This window comes from Eleutherodactylus coqui, chromosome 3 (genome assembly GCF_035609145.1).
Source record: "Eleutherodactylus coqui strain aEleCoq1 chromosome 3, aEleCoq1.hap1, whole genome shotgun sequence".
In the NCBI taxonomy this organism is placed as follows: Eukaryota; Metazoa; Chordata; class Amphibia; order Anura; family Eleutherodactylidae; genus Eleutherodactylus; species Eleutherodactylus coqui.
In genome coordinates this window covers 226,271,999-226,289,731 of record NC_089839.1, presented here as the reverse complement: position 1 = coordinate 226,289,731, position 17,733 = coordinate 226,271,999, and the positions used below count along the sequence as shown (strand labels likewise).

Genomic DNA, 17,733 nt, shown 5'->3' with positions numbered 1-17,733 from the left:
CTCTACCCATATGAAATGTCAGTCTAAATAACTATGGAGCGGACTGCTCTTGGACATGCCGGCCCCCCACCTGTGGACGATTCTTTTTGCCTCCCAGAGCAGCTTATGGGGGAAACATTTGCAGCCACCTGTAGTGGAAAAAAGAATCTGCTGTCCTTATTCAGACCATAGGGATGTGCAGGGAGAGCCTTCATTCGGCTTTTTGGGGGGGAAGGGGGCGGTTTAGGATTGTGGGTGTGGTGGGGGTGGCTAGCGTTACTAATGCCGCCATGTATTCTGTTTTCAGGGATGCTTCATCTTCTCTTTAGCCAAATATACTCCTCTGACGTACAACAAGTATTACACATATCCAGACTGGGCCATCGGGCTGGGTTGGGCTCTGGCTCTGTCCTCCATGATGTGTATCCCATTGGTCGTGGTGTACAGAATTGTGCGCTCAGAAGGATCATTGATCGAGGTAAGGCAGATCTACTGACAATATAACAAATAACCTCAAGTGTCATTATCATATCCCCCAAGGGTCATTCTTTCCCCCCATTATTCTTTCATGCAAGTGTCAACATGCAAATTGTATTGTCCCCCCCCCCCCCCCAAGTGTCAGCGAGTCATTGTCATGTCCCCCCCGAGTGTCAGCGAGTCGTCATGTCCCCCCAAGTGTCGAGAATTAAGAAAGTCCTACCAGCAGCCCCAATATCGTCCCACTTTGGGTCAGGCTGGAACATGCAGTAGCCAGAAGAGGGAGTTCAAACCAGGAAGACTCCAAGATATAGACCATGGAACATTAGGATAGCTGGTAGCATAAAAGGATGCAGTAAAATACTGTTTATTGCCCCATCACCACAGAAGCAACGTTTCGGCCAAAATGACCACCTTCAAGCTTGAAGAAGGCCATTTTGGCTGAAACGTTGCTTCTGCGGGGATGGGGCAATAAACAGTATTTTACTGCATTCATATATGCTGCCAGCTATCCTAATGTTCTATGGTTCCCCCCAAGTGTCGGCGAGTCATTGTCATGTCCCCCCAAGTGTCGGCAAGTCATTATCCTGACCTTCCTTCAAGTATCAGCATGTTATTTTCTTGTCCCTTTGTCCCCCGCTCCCTGACAGCGAATCATTTACCGCCAAGTGTCAGTATGTTATGTCACATTTCTATCTGCCTTTCACAATACTTAATGTTTCTATTTCAGAGGATTAAGTTGGTCACCGCCCCAAGAGAGATTAATCGCTGGGCTCAGGATTCTGAGGGGTCTGCACCTTTCTGCCCAAACGGCGGCCACATGAAGCCCACGCATGTCATCGTGGAAACCATGATGTGACCAGCATCCACCCGCCTCAGCCCGGAGGTTTACTAACCCTCTCCTTAGATTCAGGTTTATGGAGATTTGCACTAGAATTCTGATTTGTCGGCTCTTGTAGAGAACGTTGTATAATACGTGTGCGCAGGTGCGTATTTTGTATAACTCTAGTGAGTGTGATCTCTCTGTGCAGAGACAACTCCTCACCGGGAGATTTTACTGAATTTTTATATACTTCGATATTCACTTTAATGAGCTTCTCTTGTATCTACCTCCAGTCCATGTAATCAACGCTTCCTTCTTAGCCGAGGTCCACAAGCGGCTCTGGTCCAACTGCATGGAGACGCAGGTTGCACGTAGGCGTGAAGCTTCTCTGCAGCTATACAGAGGTGACTCTCAGAAACCAAGTGATATATGGAGCAGCTTCACGTCTGAGTGCCATTTTACAGGAAGGTAGAAATCTACATATTTTGGTAAACACTTGACCTATCTTGTACTGATCTTCTCTAGTCACAGCCAAAGCTGCATTCAGCATTCTACTTCTCCTTTTACATCTCCTTGCTGCTTCAGTGACAGTACGGCGCATGCTCTACTGTGGGAAATGTAGTGCACATAGGCCACAGCGCAGTACCAGCTCCCGGATTATGTGGACTTCTCCTTCTCTCCATGCCACAATTAGCAATAATACCTCCTTTCCCCCCAGTCTGTAATAATGCCTTCTCTTGCCCCCTTTTATAAATATTGTCCCCTTTTAGATATAGTGCTACCTCTTGTCCTCTTTTAGATATGACACCTTTTTGCCCCCTTTTACATAAATGTCATCTTTTGTGCCCTTTTACATATAGATGGGGAGGGGGAAAATATATGATGTTGCCTAGAACACAGTGGTGAAGAGTACAGTGAATTATGGGAGCTTATAGAGCAGTGCTGACAGACTCCCACATGGCAAGCAGCAGAATTTTGAGTGCAGCTCTGGCTGTTACTGAAATATAATGGGGCTTCTGCAGTGGAAAAATCAGCAGCGAATATATAGCTAATCTGCAGTGGCCAAATCCGTACCTTCAGGGTATGTTCACACGGCGGATTTCAGTCCGGATTCTGTGCTGAGCTGCGCTTATAGTTTGCATCCCCTTGATTGGTAATGGGAAATCATGTCCCTGTCTTGACAACTTGTTTTTTCCCAACGCATATTTAAAATGTCTTGTCACTAGGGATGAGCGAGTATACTCGCTCAGGCACTACTCGCTCGAGTAATGTGCCTTAGCCGAGTATCTCCCTGCTTGTCCCTGAATATTTGGGGGCCGGCGCTCCCCGCCGCGACTCACCTGTTAGCTGCAGCGGCTCCCGAATCTTCAGGGACGAGCAGGGAGATACTCGGCTAAAGCACATTACTCGAGCGAGTAGTGCTTTAGCGAGTATACTTGCTCATCCCTACTTGTCACCTTTTATTTTCATTTTGACATGCTCCGGTGCCTAAGGGTACGTTCACGCGGTATATTTGACGAACCTGCATCAATCCGCCTAAATAAACCACACCAAACAATTTTGGTTGTTAGATCACTTTTTTTGCATTTGACGTGTATTTTGAAGTCCGGTTGATTTCTATGGCAAAAATCAATGCGTCAAACGCAAAAAAAATGACCTATTTTTTCCCCGCTACGTGGATTTTAAATACTCATCAGGAAAAACGCATCATCAAGACAAGCACATGATTTCCCATTACAGATCAATGGGACGTGTCTTGTAAAGCTATTTTGGTGCAGAACCTATGGTAAAATACGCTCAGTGATCATACCCTAAAATCAAGAGTTCGCGGGGCGTGTTCACACAGATTTTTAGATTTTTTTTTCCACCCTGTGTGAACATACCCTAGGCCTCATTCACATGGGTGTATTTGCACTCTGTATTACGCTTGTATTTTTAACATGCGCAATACAGACCGCATAAACATGTTGATTTGCATTGGGGTATTCCAACATGCGTTTTTCACGGTATGTCCTATTTTGGTATTTTTAGATTCAAATAGCCCATTAAAGTCAATGAGATCATGTAAATTCACAGTGAGAGATATCTCGGGGACTGTCTTGCCTTTTTTTTGCGTGCGTGAAAAACGCAGTGAATACGCGTGCAAAAAACCATAAGGAGGACCAAATATGCAGTAAATATGTGCAGTTTGGGTCCATGAAAACACTCCGTATTTCACTGACCGAAACTGCATCCGTCCGTGTGAATAAGCCCTTAAAGAGACTCTTGTCACCGACTATTATCGCCATCTGCTAAGCTTATGGGAACGACGGGGGAGGTAAGAAGAACACTTACATGCCCGCACTCAGCGGGTCACTACTGTCAGCTCATATGCTTAGCAGATAGCGATATTAGGTGACAGATACTGCTGCGGATTTCCAGCGGGTTTCAACCTTTGCATTAGAAATGTTGGAATCCGCAGTCTAATTTGACGAGCTGCAGACTCTGCGCCATATTTTTCTCGTTCCGTGTGGATGAGATGTTTTCCTACTCATAGCTTGTACAGTAATTGCTGCCGATATTCCACAGTGTTTACGCCACATGAAGACTTTAATATAATGCAAGATCGGTACAAGCTACCTTTAGTAACCTTTCAGATGCCTCTGTGTAGATTTAACCTGTAAAATGCTGATCATAATTGAATCCACACAGTGAAGGCTTAGTTAAGAAGTATGTTACAGATCAGTTTTGCCAGTGGTGGTGCTGCTGCAGGATTAAATAAGCCTTTATCTGTTTTTCACGTATTTTCTCATTTGGAAACGTTTGTATTTTGGCCAATAGAGTTGGACGAGGCGTTTTGCTTGCTGTGGTAAAAGACGAGACATCTCCCATATAGAACAAATCTGTTAGCTGGGCCCATTCACACGGGTGTATTTTCTGTCTGTATTATTTTACTAAAGGCCCTTTTACACGCCACCATTAAGGCTAAAATTTGTTAAAATGAGTGATAAACGTTCAGTGTGAAGCGAAAATATCCCTGACTTGTCATTTACAATAGTTTAAGCTGACTTTTCAGTCAGCTTAAAAAACCTTGTTAGCGCCCGCTGAGTGGGGAGCGAGAGGCCAGCGAGCCGGCGGCAGGACTTTCAGTTTAAAAGCTCTGCTTGAGCGCCGACGACCTTAGTGGCGACATCGATGCTCATGCAGTCACTTAACATACTCTCGGCCAGTGTGAAACGGCCTTAACTAAATTCGCAGCACACAAACTCATTGAATTAGATTGGTGTATTCAGACGTGCATTTTTTTTTTAAGCGAACTGACGTTTTTCTACCAATTTTTTTTTTTTTTAATAGCAAGTCCTGTTTGTATCCATGGACCAAAGTCACCCATTGTTCACTGCTTTTTTTTTGTAATTTTGCACACCCCGTTCTCTCGGGGTTGTGACAAAACTTACATTACTTGGGCCAACTTGCAATTTTTTTGCATGCATTAAAAACTAATGACACACGGATGTAAAACACAACACCTATGCAGCAAAAACCGCATGTAACACAAATGCAGTGAAAACTATTTTTGCATTGCATACGCCTGTGTGAATGAGCTCTTAGGCCCCATTCACATCTGCGTTGGGGCTTTCTGCTTCTCTGTTCCATTTTTGGAGAAGGGAAACTGATGTAAAATGGAAATAAAATTAATTGGCTTTTTTCTGCGTTCATTTTAGTGTGTTTTTAAAAGAAAAAAACCCGTTAAGCAAACTGAAGGCTTTCTTGCTGCAGTGTGCTGTGCCATTTGTTTAATTTATACAACTGAAGCCACATGGAAAGGAAGCAAACTGGAATTTTTTTTTAACCCGTTGAAATCAATGGGGAGAAAAATGGATCCGTATTTTTCCCTTTCACTTCAGTTTCTGTGTTCCAAAACGGCAATAATAAAATAAAAAGCCCTATCTCCGATGTGAATCCTTCTCATGCGAGTCCTGTGGAGGGAGGGGGGGAATTTCCCAGCACACCAGGCAGTATTTTAGATAATGTATCCTTTCAGGTTTTTCTCCTATTGACCATACGAATAAACGGGTTCTGCTTTGCTTTTGCTGCCATCTTGTGGAAAGAGTGAAATTAACATAATTTCATACCAAACCTTCCCCTCTATTTTATTAACAGCATCCCACAACAGTTGTGCTTTGGTTGTGCACACACGGGGGGTTATTGTATAAAACGCATCTTTAGCACACGACCCTGCACTATCTGGCGGTAAATCTAGAGAGCAATCCATGTTTGACCAAAGATGGCTGCCAGTATTGGGGGAGAACACTACTTATTGCACCTTTTGAAAGCCTTTGAAGTTTTGTGTTGTTTGACTTGATATAAAATGTCCTTCTGTTTCACGTTGTTCCTCACAATGGAGAATTGTCCCCAGTCTGCGCCAAAAATAGTCTTGTATGCCAAATTTATGGCACCTTGGAGGCCGTGTTGCCTCCCTTAATTATTCAGATTATAACCACCATCACTTTAACTCCACCTAAATGTGCCATAACTGCGCCCATCCACCCCACAACCACCCGTGTGTAATGAACATTCCCAGTTTTTAGTCAGGAACATTTCACTGTTCTCTTTCGTGAAATCTCAGTGTCCGATAATTTACCGGCCGGCGCTGAGACTGTGCAAGACTTTCCAATTACCTTCTAGTTTTGTCCAGTTTTCAGTAATCGGACACTTTAACTTCATTCCTTCATCTGTGACAGCTGCGTTCTCCGTTTTCGGTTCGCCCGTGCTTTCTGCTTTGCAAAATGTCGGTCTGTAGTGGTTTTCGGTTTTCTACAGATGACTCAGAAACCAGAGAGCTTATTGGTATGAGGCCGTATTATATGGAGGAGCGTGATATCAGTCCAATATCGCACTTGTAGGAATGCAATTTTCTATGTGAGTGCGGAGCATTTTGCAGGAAAGCCGCATCGCTGTACATACGATTTTCACATGCATGAAAAATCACATCTACATCCAAGTGCAATGCAATTTTATTTTTTCTTTGTGCACCCGTTGAAAATAATGCAAGGTCGCCCTCAGGGCTAATTCCAACGTGCGTATATTGGCCGGGCGTGAAAACCCGTCCGATATACGCTCTCTCTCTGCAGGGGGAGGAGGCGGGACGGGAGCAGTGCACTGAGCTCCTGCCCCTGGCCACTATCTACAGTAGGAGGGGGCAGAACTTAGCCCCCCCCCCCCCTCCCACCCATTGCAAACAGTAGTGAGGGGCGGAGAGAGGGCAGGAGCTCATTGCACTGCACCCTGCCCGGCCCGCCTCCTCCCCCTGCAGAGGGAGACAGCATATATTGACTGGGTGTGAAAACCTGGCCGATATACGCACATTGGCATTAGCCCTAAGGGTGCTTTTGCATGGGCGGTTTTCTCACACGCATTCTGTGTATTGCAGGGCACACAAAAATATAAATTTTTTTTTTTTTACAATGGGTGTATGTAGGTGTGATTTTCCTCTTCGGACCATCTCCCCCATAATTTACAATGGGACCACAAAAAAAACCCTCACATTGCATTTGCAAGCAGATATGATCTGCATGAAAATGCGATACAATTTTTCACTTTTTCTATTGCAATACCCTGCGATTTTCACACATCAAAATCACACGTACAGCAAAGTGATGTGTTTTTCTCACAAAACATATTTTCATCACGTGGAAAATCGCATTTTACAAACCCGATATCACAGAGTTTTTCGTACGGATATCGCACTTTGCCGTGTAAATACGGCCTAAAAATAGCAGGTGATACCAGTTTTCTATCTCGCTTTATTGCTACGAGAGGAAGATCGCACTTGTGAATAGACCCATTACAAATAACGTGTTCTATGTTTGTGCAGCTCGTGACGCACAAAACTCATGCGAGAAAACAGTCTGTGTAAAAGCACCCCGAGGACCGACCCCCCCCCCCCCCCCCCCCAACCCGGTGCTGTGAATCCTGAGACTTGCTCTCCCTTGATTGCAATTGGTCCAGTATTGAGAGGAGGAGCGCTATGCCAATATGCACTACAATAAGGGAAGGGGCGGTACCAGTGAGATGTGGCTCCTCCTCTTCACAGGCCCCATAACGTATATGCTCATCATTCCCAGTAAGGCTCCTATCACACCACGTGAGTTGTATGTATGTTAGTGTCTAAGGTTTCCAGCTCATCAGTAGAAACCTTGTAAAGTGGCATTTATGACCCGTCAGATGCTACTGTACATAAAGTGCATATGGCATGGTATGCGTTGGTTTTTTCTGCGGATGCCACTGCATGAATGGGCGCTGTTTATTGTTCTATTCCATTGTTAAAAAAAACCTGTAACCGCCTAATATGGCCTCTGCCATGTGAATTGGTGCCCATGGATCCCTTTACTGTATGTGGCAGGGGCTTTTTCTTTTCCCTTGCCACATACAGTAGACGCAGTGTGAAAGGGCCGTACTCCACTTTTTACTGGTCAATAAAGCAAACGTGTTACAGGTTCTAACAACCAAATGTAGAAATGGTATAAGGTACGGAAAAATATCCACACATGTAAAAATATCGGGTCACATGAGAATTAACCTTCCACTGTTAACCCTTCCTATGCTGGCAGCGAGGCAGGGGAAGGATGGAATGCGTTTCCTGTATAGGTTGTATCACTGATTTCACTCCGCTGTGTCATCCTGTAACATTAGAGGCTTTTGTAATTAACTTCAATAATAAAGAGATGTAAAATCACGAAGGTAATTTGTGCCGTTAATTACTGTGTGCCGTCAGTGCGAGTGCAGCGAGGAGCTCACGGACAGATCTCTTTTTTTGTAAGTACTTGTATTCTGTTTTTCGATGCATCTTTTATGGTACCGCTCTGCTGTTATTCCTCCTGGAAATGTATCTACAAAAATAGTTAGGGCACATTAACGCAATATGTGACCAATAGAGGTTCGATGGGGTCAGCTGTCGCACAGGTTAAGGATTTAATTCACGTGAGCTTTTTTTTCTTTTGATTGATAGTGCGAGATGTAAGAAATCGCTGCGTGTTCTGGTTTTACTTAAAAAAAATAACCTATTATTTTCCATGTAAATGGTAAAAAAAAAAAATCGCACTCACATGTTGATGCAATTTTTATGTGCATGCAATGTAAGTTTTTGAATTTTTACTATTGAAACATGCGAATTTCATGCATGTGAAAATCACACGTGCAAAAATGCTCTGTGTTTTTCTTGCAAAATGCTTCGTCCTTGCATAACAAAATGGCAAAGTTAAGAGCGCGATATCAGCCTAGGTTTCGCAAATCAATATCGCATTCATCCATGTGATTGCACCCTTTGCACTATCTTGCTCATGGGGGTCCGTCCCTACACAATCTGACCCAGTACGAGAATTGGACCGCTGTTAGATTATTTACACATTTCCATGAGGAACAGCAGCAAAATGCTCCAAACTTATCGTATGGCCAGTGCATGTATTTTGAAAAATGGGGAAGTCAGGAGTCGGAAGGCCTCTGAGGCGACTGTATAAGATATTGTTTTCTACAGAGAATAATTTGCGTGTAGGTCACATGATCTGAGCTGAATAGTGGCACCACCATGGAAGTTGTCTCAGTGGATCGGTAAGTGTTTTTAAAGTTAAACAGAACATCTAATTTTCTTGATACTTCCTCATTTTGCATCTAAAGGAAAAACTTGTCAAGCGTCCCCTAATGGGAAGACTTCCCGCAGTCCTGGAAGAGTTGGCAAGTCCCCCAGGCACAGGGAAGTGTCCAGAGGCTGAACTACACTATGCTTCGCATCCCCTAACTGCTCTGGTTGCCATCCTGCCAGTCTCCACTCAATTCCCGGAAAACGCAACTATGTGCCATCAGAACGTATGACCGCTGCAGCCAAGCACTGGTCTCAGCAGTTTAAACATGGGGATTGGCTGCAGCAACCTCTGGTCTGGGCTGCCAGGAGGCGAATGGAGACCAGCAGGATGGTGACTGGAGCGTCAGCTGGATGGGAAGGAAAAGAGACAAATATATATATTTTTTTTTATAGCATTGAAGCATTTCCTAAAACATTTGAATCTGTCCCCTTTACTGTCCAGCGCTTATAACTGTTGGGTCTTTTTTTTACCAGGGCATGATAGACAAGAAAGAAATTTGCTGCGCACTCATGCGCATTCTCCCTGAGAGCAGTTTGTAAAAGTTGGCTGAATGCAGCATACTGAGAGCAGTGCATTGTGGGAAATGTGATAATTAGACATATGACACCGTAGTGGGGTGGAGCTAAACTGCCATCTGTTTTCAAGGGCCACCAGCAGCATTTTTAAAACATCTTTGGCTGTGAATGGAGAAAGATCCATAAAGTAATGGTGAAAAGTAAGAAAGTGTGTTCGGGCCTGAAAGCAATTTAGACATGGTCAGGAGAAATGCACTCTAGAGCAGCGGTCTCCACCTTGTGACTGTCTTGGCGTTGCAGCTGTGCACTCTAGAGCAGCAATCTCCACCCTGTAACTCTACAGCTGTTGTAGAACTACAACTCTCAGCATGCTCTGACAGCCACATACATGCTGGGCGTTGTTGTGCTACAGTGGAGAGTCATAGGTTGGGGACCACTGCCTTAGAGCGCACACCTACAACACCCAGCAGGTCATTGGCAGTCAGGGCATGCTGGGAGTTATAGTTTGGCCACAGGTTGGCGACTACAGTTCTAGAGTAGTATAGGGGGAGCAGATATACAGCTTTTCTGACAAATGACGCCACTCACGTAAAATTCCATATTTTATTAATAAAACTTTTTTCCGACACTTTTCCCGTTTTTGTCTTTTTAAATACAGAAAAAACTATTTACAAATGTGCCCATAACAGGAATAAAATAAAGTTCTCCGTCCTGTTCTTGCTGCTTTGTGCTTTCCTGAATACATAAGAATACCTAAATCTGTAGAAAAATACTTTACAAGTTAATTACTCGTACGGATAAAAATACTCCTCTGGTAACGCGGTCACTGGACGAGAGAATTGAAAATGCATAGGAAAGAGTACAGGGAGACCATTGTTAAAGCCTTCGGTTAAATGCATTGTTTAAAAACTGGGGCGCTCTGTCCCCACAAATATTGCATATAAAAATACCTTCGGTCCCTGCTATGGCACATAACATACATGGCAGAATGAAGACGGCGCGGCGGGTGCTACGGGGGACGGTCTGTGTGGCCGCAGCTGCTGCGATTCTGGCCTTATTGAACACTGGGCATGAGAAGTTACGCAGTCATCTTTTACGTACAAGGCGGCCATTTTAACCTATATTCCGAAAGTGTAGTCACTTACCTGTATAGAGAAACTAGGTAGGTAGTATGACGGCCAACCTGTGGCTATTCAGCCGTTGTTAGCTGGGTGTTGTAGTTTTGCAGCAGCTGGACAAGCACAGGTTAATGGCCACTGCCCTTCAGTGCGATTCAAGCGATTGTCCAGGGTTTAAAAAAAAAAAAGCAGTTTTGTTTGCAAACACAGCGCCACCCTTGTCCATAGGGCTGTGAGCAGTATGGCAGCTCACCTCCATTGAAGTGAATCGGAGCTTGGCTATAGTAGCCATACACAACGCACGGACGAGGGTGGCGCTGTGTTTAGAAGAAAGCAGCCATGTTTTTTTTCTTCACCCTGCACAACCCGTTAACACTATAACTGCAGGACGGGAGCATTACCACAATACGTTTTTACCATTTCTTTGGCCACCATCTTGAAAGCACAAAGATTAAGCCTCACACTGGCATAAGTCGGTTCAGTCCATGAAACACGCAGCATATTCACGGATCGACAATGTGCGCATTTAACTGCGTATTTTGGTCCTTGTGGGTTTTTTACACGCGTATGTCACGTGCAAAAAAATAATGCAAGACGGGCCAAAAGATTTCTTTTGCCTTCTTGCATTAATACGCATGGATCGTGTTTCGCTGCGTATTGCTAACAGTCCACTAGACTCGCATGGGAGAGCTTGGGCCATAATACGGACCAAGATGGGAGATTGTGCGATTTTTGCCACACGTGAAAAATGCTTGTTTGCACACCTCCAATGCAAGTCTATGGGGTTTCAGCTGCGCGTAATACGCAGAGCAAATATGCCTGTGCGAGTGAGCCCTTAGTACTGCCTTGTTATGCGCCGCACGGCAGCCATTTTAGTGTATATTTACCACCTCACAATTCAACCTATTTTCTTAAAATTCCATTTTTATATAACTCTGTCTTAACCCATTTTATGAAAATATGAACTAACCAGAGGAGGGGACCGTTGTCCTAACTTGTAAAATGGCTGCGGCAGAGACTAGGCCTCACCTAGAAACCAGCGGACAGGCACAGTGGCCCTTAGCAACCAAGCAGAGCTTTTAGTTCCCACCCTGTGCTGAAAGCTGGCTTCTCACTGGTTGCTATGGGCAACACCTCAGCTTGGTGCCAGTCACAAATACTCCCCCTCTAGTTTTTCAGGCGTGAGACCACATTATGGCGCTGTTAGGTATGGTCTCGCACTATAAAAACCCCGTACAAATGGCCGCATGCTACAGTATAAGACATGCTGATCTCCCAGTACGTTTTTTTTGCTTGTCGCTGGCAGTGCGGGTGCCAAATGTGAGCTTGAATAGAAAAAAAAAAAAGAATTATTCCATTCACGGTTAGCACTAATAAACGCCATTCACAACAGAGGCTGTTGTTGCCCGGAGCAGCCAATCAGAATCTTTTCAGTTTTCCATTACGGTTAGCAAGAAAAAGCTGAACTCTGGTTGGTTGCTATGGGCAACAAGGCTAAAAAAACCCCCAGCCCTATGATAAAACATAGCAGTGATAAGAACATAAGGAAAGTGCAAAACGTGATATACTACTATTCTCATGGAAGAAGTGCGTGCGTTTTTACGGCGCCACGTAAGGCGCTTAGTTGTGGCCCTTGAAGTGCATTATGTTTAAAAAAAACAAAAAAAAACAAACAAAAGGTGACATTAGCGTCAGGGACGTAGTGGTGCAACTGTTAGTACAAATCTAGGGCATCCTGGGAGTTGTAGTTCGATGGCAGTCATAGAGTCGCGAGTGCCATCCATTGTGAATATAGGTGTGTGAAGAGAGAGCTAGTGTGATGCACACAGCGCCTCTTGTGATGCCAAATTGTAGCAGCCATATTTAGCGATGGGATTTCTAATCTATTTTTTGGAAGGTGAAATATCGCAAATCAATAAATACAGAGCGGGAGGAGAGTATAAAGTGCGCCAGTGTCCAAACACTAGAAACAGGGAGGGGTTCGCTTAATATTTCAGCAATCGCGTCACACACATTGCACAAACCACAAGGGGGATCCTTTCCGGTCAGCTGCGATCTTTCGCTAATGAGCTAACGAGAAGGTTCTTATTACTAGTGAGGTATAGAGTCAAATAATAAAACCGATAGCACCATGAGAGGGGGATGAATCGCCAACCACAAGGACGGGTACTCCAACTTCTAGTGAATACGCCAAAGAAAAGGCAAAAAAAGGGTAAAGTAAAAGTGCTGAAAAGTGTAAAAAAAAAATAAGATGAGACCGTAGCCAATGTGCGCCTTGACGTGAAGGAGATGTCGCAGATTCTGATTGGCTGCTTCTTCTAGGTTTGGATACGGAAAAGTCCTTTTAGGCTCCTCAGAGGGTCTTTGTGCTTGTCTTGGATTCTAAACTAGTGGGGTGTTTAAGGGTCTCCTCTCGAACCCCGCTAGACAGAGGCTTGCGGCTAATGACCAGGTCTAACCTGTCCCCAGCATCGGACAACAGAGGCACTGCCAGGCAACAGTCAAAATCTCGTGTGCGCACGTGGTTCACCTGTAACGGGAGACACATGGGTGTTATTAATATGTAAAGCTTTATCACCTTTTCATTGGGACCCCTGTGATCACTAAAATGGGGGTCTCATGTCCTCGGTTCCTCCTCACCTGCTTCTCGCACCCCAAGAAAGCTTGAACAAATCAGCAGTGCGGATACTCGACCGCTACTCCCTGAAGACTTCACCTCACTTGCGATTGCAAAGGAATGCAGGTATGAGACCGCCATTATAGCAATCAGCAGCGGTCCCCACAATCAAACAGTTAGCGTTGGACGCAGAAAAAGACGGAGAAAAAGGCCCCATTGATTTAATGCGTAAATACGCAATCACATTGACCTTCATTGGCCATTACGTAATACGAACCAACGTAGGACCTGCTGCTTTTTTTATGCGTGATAAACACATCTAAATAATCCAATGTAAATCAATGGGGTTTCAGCTCTCCGTATTACACGTATAATACGGAGTGCATATATGCCCATGTGAATGAGGCCTTAGAGGAGTTGTTTTTTGTCAAAATGTGATGGGATGTTTGTAGTCTGCTGGAGAGCAACGGAGGAGCAACTCGAATATTAATAAAAGGCTTGTGCCAAATTAATCAGAGGCCGAGACTCATAGATGAGGGGTTGTCACAGATTAAAAAAAAGAATTGCCGTAAATGCAGCAGATATACAAAAAATAACGAGAAGCAGCTCCAGCCACCGTCACTCAAGTCCAACTCGCCTGGCTTTATTTTCATGGCTGCAGAGATGATGTGCCTGTATATCCAAAGACCGGTGGGAGGACTGGAGTGACGGCAGATCTAACTGTTACGTTATCACATGTATTAGGGCTCTTACCCACTTGCGTTTTTTTTTTAAACGCTGCAATATCGCTGCATTTTTTTAATCACGATTGTCAATAGGACTTTCTAATGTTAAAAATGCATCGCACAAAAATCGCAAAGCACAAATTTGCGATGCGTTTTTAACATTAGAAAGTCCCATTAACAATCGTGTGAAAAAAACACAAGTGGGTGTGAGCCCTTAAGGCCCTTCCACATGGAGCGATTGTTGTGCAGAATCCCCCTGGATTTACGAATCTTAACAATTAGTGTAAGCACTGCCAGCGATGGAATGGCATGAAAATCAAACTGCTATCACCATGTGTAGACAGACAGTGGCTCAACTATGAACGACTGCCTGTTTACTGTGGATGGAGGCAAACTGCTGGAAGTGACCTGCGACCTGCTTCGCCTCCGTTCACTGAGTGATTATGGCTTCTGTGTGAAAGAACAGGAGTGATAATTGCTGGAATGGCTGTGGGCCTGTCCAGTTCTAAACTATTGACATCCTATGCACATCTCCCACAACCCCTTTAAAGAAGGAGTGGTCATGGTGTAAAGGTATCGGGGCTGGCTGTATACTCTGCACCTGCGCCCCCCCCTTCCCATCCAAATGTCAGTAGGGCAGCAGCCGCACAGTTATACAGCCAGCCCCGCTGACCTTCCACCAGGACAGCTCCCCTGAGTAGTACTACATGCAGTAGTAATCTGCATGAAGTGCAGAATTTCAGAGAAGCATGAAAACCCCCTCGAATCTGCAGGTAAAATGCACGTTGACAAGCGAGATATCTTTTTTTCTCGGCTCGATATTGCGCTCGCCCGTGTGAATGTAGCCCAAGTCTGTTATTTCAGGATAGAACTACCAGAATCACACGCAGCTAGAGTAACAGGCAACATTTTATGTAACACTTAAGGCAGGCTCACACGAGGGTATGTGTAATGGTGTTTTACTGCTGCTTAAGCCACCGTTTCGCATTGCATATGACACGGTATCTTGCGCACGCTGTCATGCATAGTCTTTTGGGCTTCTTCTTTCCCGCTCTGTCACTTAGCGACGTTCATATAAACGCTGCACATATGTAATGTAATTGCACATGTACAGCGTTTATTACGAGCCCATAGAGAACAATAGGGTAAAATAGAACATGCTGCGTTCTTTTTTATGCGTGCATTATATGCAATGTATATACACAAATGTGAATGGATCAATGTTCTTTCATTGGATCCATTCACCGTGTATTATGCACACGTACATCATGTGCGTAATATGCAATTATATTACACTCTTGTGAGCCTGCCCTTATTTTGGAGGCCTTTCTGAAGCTAAATTTACATACATTCTTACGCTTGTTTGAACCACCTACATGTGTGAGCTTCCATTAATGCTGGATTAACAGACTTTATTGTAATTTAAAATGTATGTAAAATCTGTTTTTTTTCCTATAATATATATTATATATAATTATACACACACACTATCCTACCTTCTACCAAAGGTAATCGGACATCTGAACAAGAATGAAAAGTATTTTTTTCCATATGGTAATACTTAGTGGGGCTTCTTTGGTCCTAATGACAATGTATATGCTCCTTTTCATTTTATCTACTATCATCTGATACAATTTAGCTGGTATTTCCCTCTATTCATCCTGCAAACATCTGGTGAATTCTCTCAAAGATGGCTTCCGTTCATATTTTCTGACCCGATGTTCCAGTTTATCCCAGAGATGTTCAGTAGAGTTCAAGGGGGCGACTCTGCAGGCCAGTCAAATCATGGAACATCCATATCTTCAAACCAACGTAAAACATTGAATCTGTGACACGGCGTGTTGACTTGTTGGAAGTATGGCTGGCCATTCCCAGAATATTGTCACATTGTCAGCAGTACATAATTGTCTAGAACGTCAGGGTTAGAGATGAGCGAGCATACTCGCTAAGGCACATTACTCGAGCAAGTAGTGCCTTAGCCGAGTATCTCCCCGCTCGTCTCTAAAGATTCAGGGGCCAGCGCGGGTGACAGGTGAGTTGCGACGGGGAGCGGAGGGGGGTTAGAGTGATCTCCCCTCCGTTTCTCCCCGCTGCTCCCCGCCCCCCGAATCTTTAGTGACGAGCACTACTCGCTCGAATAATATGCCTGAGCGAGTATACTCGCTCATCTCTAGTCAGGGTACATCTCTGTGTTCATTGTTCTTGTCACTACAGCCAACAGACCAAGAACATGCCACGTAAAACACCCCCAGAACATAACTGAACCTCACACAACACATTCAGGCAGGCGGCGTTCTCCAGTCCTCCTACACACCCAGGTACGTCCATCTGATGTGAAGGTGATGTAGCACAATTAGTCACTCCATAGAACGTTCTTCCATTGCTCAACTATCCAATGACCATGCTCCTTGTATCATTGTAGACAGGCCAATGCATCTTTTTTGAGAGAACTTGTCTGACATTTTTAGGGTGAATGGAGGGAAATACCCTCTAAAGTGTATCAGATGTTAGTAGAGAGCGGAGACTATCTGATGTCAAAAGAGGCCCCACTAAGTATTGACATATGGAAATACAACGTTTTATTCCTCTCAGGCGCCCAATTACTGTTGGTGGGATGGTGTATACATATATTATACTGAGCACAGAGGAGATCCCTTGTGTCAGAGCCATCTCCTAGAAAATGGTCTTGTTTCTCTCAGTGCATGATACAATTTTTGGTACACAATCGGCAGCTGCACTGACCTGCAGGATCCTGTCATAAGACTGAAGACCACTCCTGTCTGCTGGACCCCCGGGACGGATCATATTGACATAAACGCCTTTCTCCAGAAGCCCGTCTGAGACACTGAACCCAAAGTCATCTGTTTCCAAGTCCTTCATCACAGTCACCTTCAGAGACAGAAGGGTAGTCAGTAGTCTGCAGGGCTCCTGAGGGGTATGTCAGTCATGTCACGCAATGTGCATTTATGACCCTCTTGCTGGAAAAATAATATGGATAAACATCTGCTGCCTCCTATTGGTCTTGGGAGCTGAGATATAGGCAACTGTATGCAGGGTCATCACACCCAGAGCTCCCAAGATGTCCTTGTGTCTGCCGGACTCAAGCAGGTAGGCAGTCACAAGTGATTTCTATCTACTCTTCTTGCAGGAGCATAAACCCCTTAACCCTTTTCAATCCACTGTCTGACGTCTGAAGACATTATGATTTAAGGCTGTACAGCTCCGATGTTGGAAGACGTCCGTCGGGGTTCTCTTACTGTATATTGCCAGCCTCTCTGCTGTCTGAGCCTAACCAACCTGTCACCTCATGCAGTACTGGCTTTAGCCAGCAGATAGCACCATTGTGTAACGGCAGAAAAAGAGTAAGCCCCCTAGGAAAACCAGGATAGAATTTGGATTAGAAAGGGTTAGGGACACTGATTATTTTGGTCCTCAGGACGCAATGATTTGTTCGGGATTTTTGTTTCCCTTTTTCAAAGGCCACAACTTAATTTTTTTTTGTCGACATGGCCATACAAGGGCTTGTTTTTTGCGTGGCCTACTGTAGTTTTAATTTGAACTATTTTGGGGTACATATAATGTATTCTAAAAATTTTGGAGGGGAGGGCAGGGAGACAAATAAACATTTTCCCATTTTTTTTTAACTTGTTCAATTTATTGTATAGGTCATTACTAGAGATGAGTGAGCATGCTCGGATAAGCCAGTTACTCCAGTGAACCTCGCTCTTCTCGAGTAACTGGATTCTTGTCCCGGCGTGCTCGGAGCGTGTCCAAGCGAGATCTCTCTCTCCCCGCATCCCCCCTCCCCCGAGCACGCTCGGACAAGAATGCAGTTACTCGAGAAGAGCGAGGCTCGCTCG

The 17,733-nt window shown here is 44.5% G+C and overlaps 2 protein-coding genes across 2 annotated transcripts in view; one reads left to right on the top strand and one right to left on the bottom strand.

Moving 5' to 3' along the window:
- Positions 1–2,672, top strand: part of SLC6A6 (solute carrier family 6 member 6) — a 57,836-nt gene extending 55,164 nt beyond the window's left edge. The window contains exons 13-14 of the mRNA XM_066597015.1: positions 287–457; positions 1,187–2,672. Of these exons, the coding sequence (XP_066453112.1) occupies positions 287–457; positions 1,187–1,315 (300 nt within the window). The 3' untranslated portion in view covers positions 1,316–2,672. The remainder of the gene's footprint in view (positions 1–286; positions 458–1,186) is intronic.
- Positions 2,673–10,002: 7,330 nt separating this feature from the next.
- GRIP2 (glutamate receptor interacting protein 2) overlaps positions 10,003–17,733 on the bottom strand; it is a 92,826-nt gene continuing 85,095 nt past the window's right edge. The window contains exons 23-24 of the mRNA XM_066597014.1: positions 16,616–16,762; positions 10,003–13,061 (exon numbers count right to left, since the gene is read on the bottom strand). Of these exons, the coding sequence (XP_066453111.1) occupies positions 12,885–13,061; positions 16,616–16,762 (324 nt within the window). The 3' untranslated portion in view covers positions 10,003–12,884. The remainder of the gene's footprint in view (positions 13,062–16,615; positions 16,763–17,733) is intronic.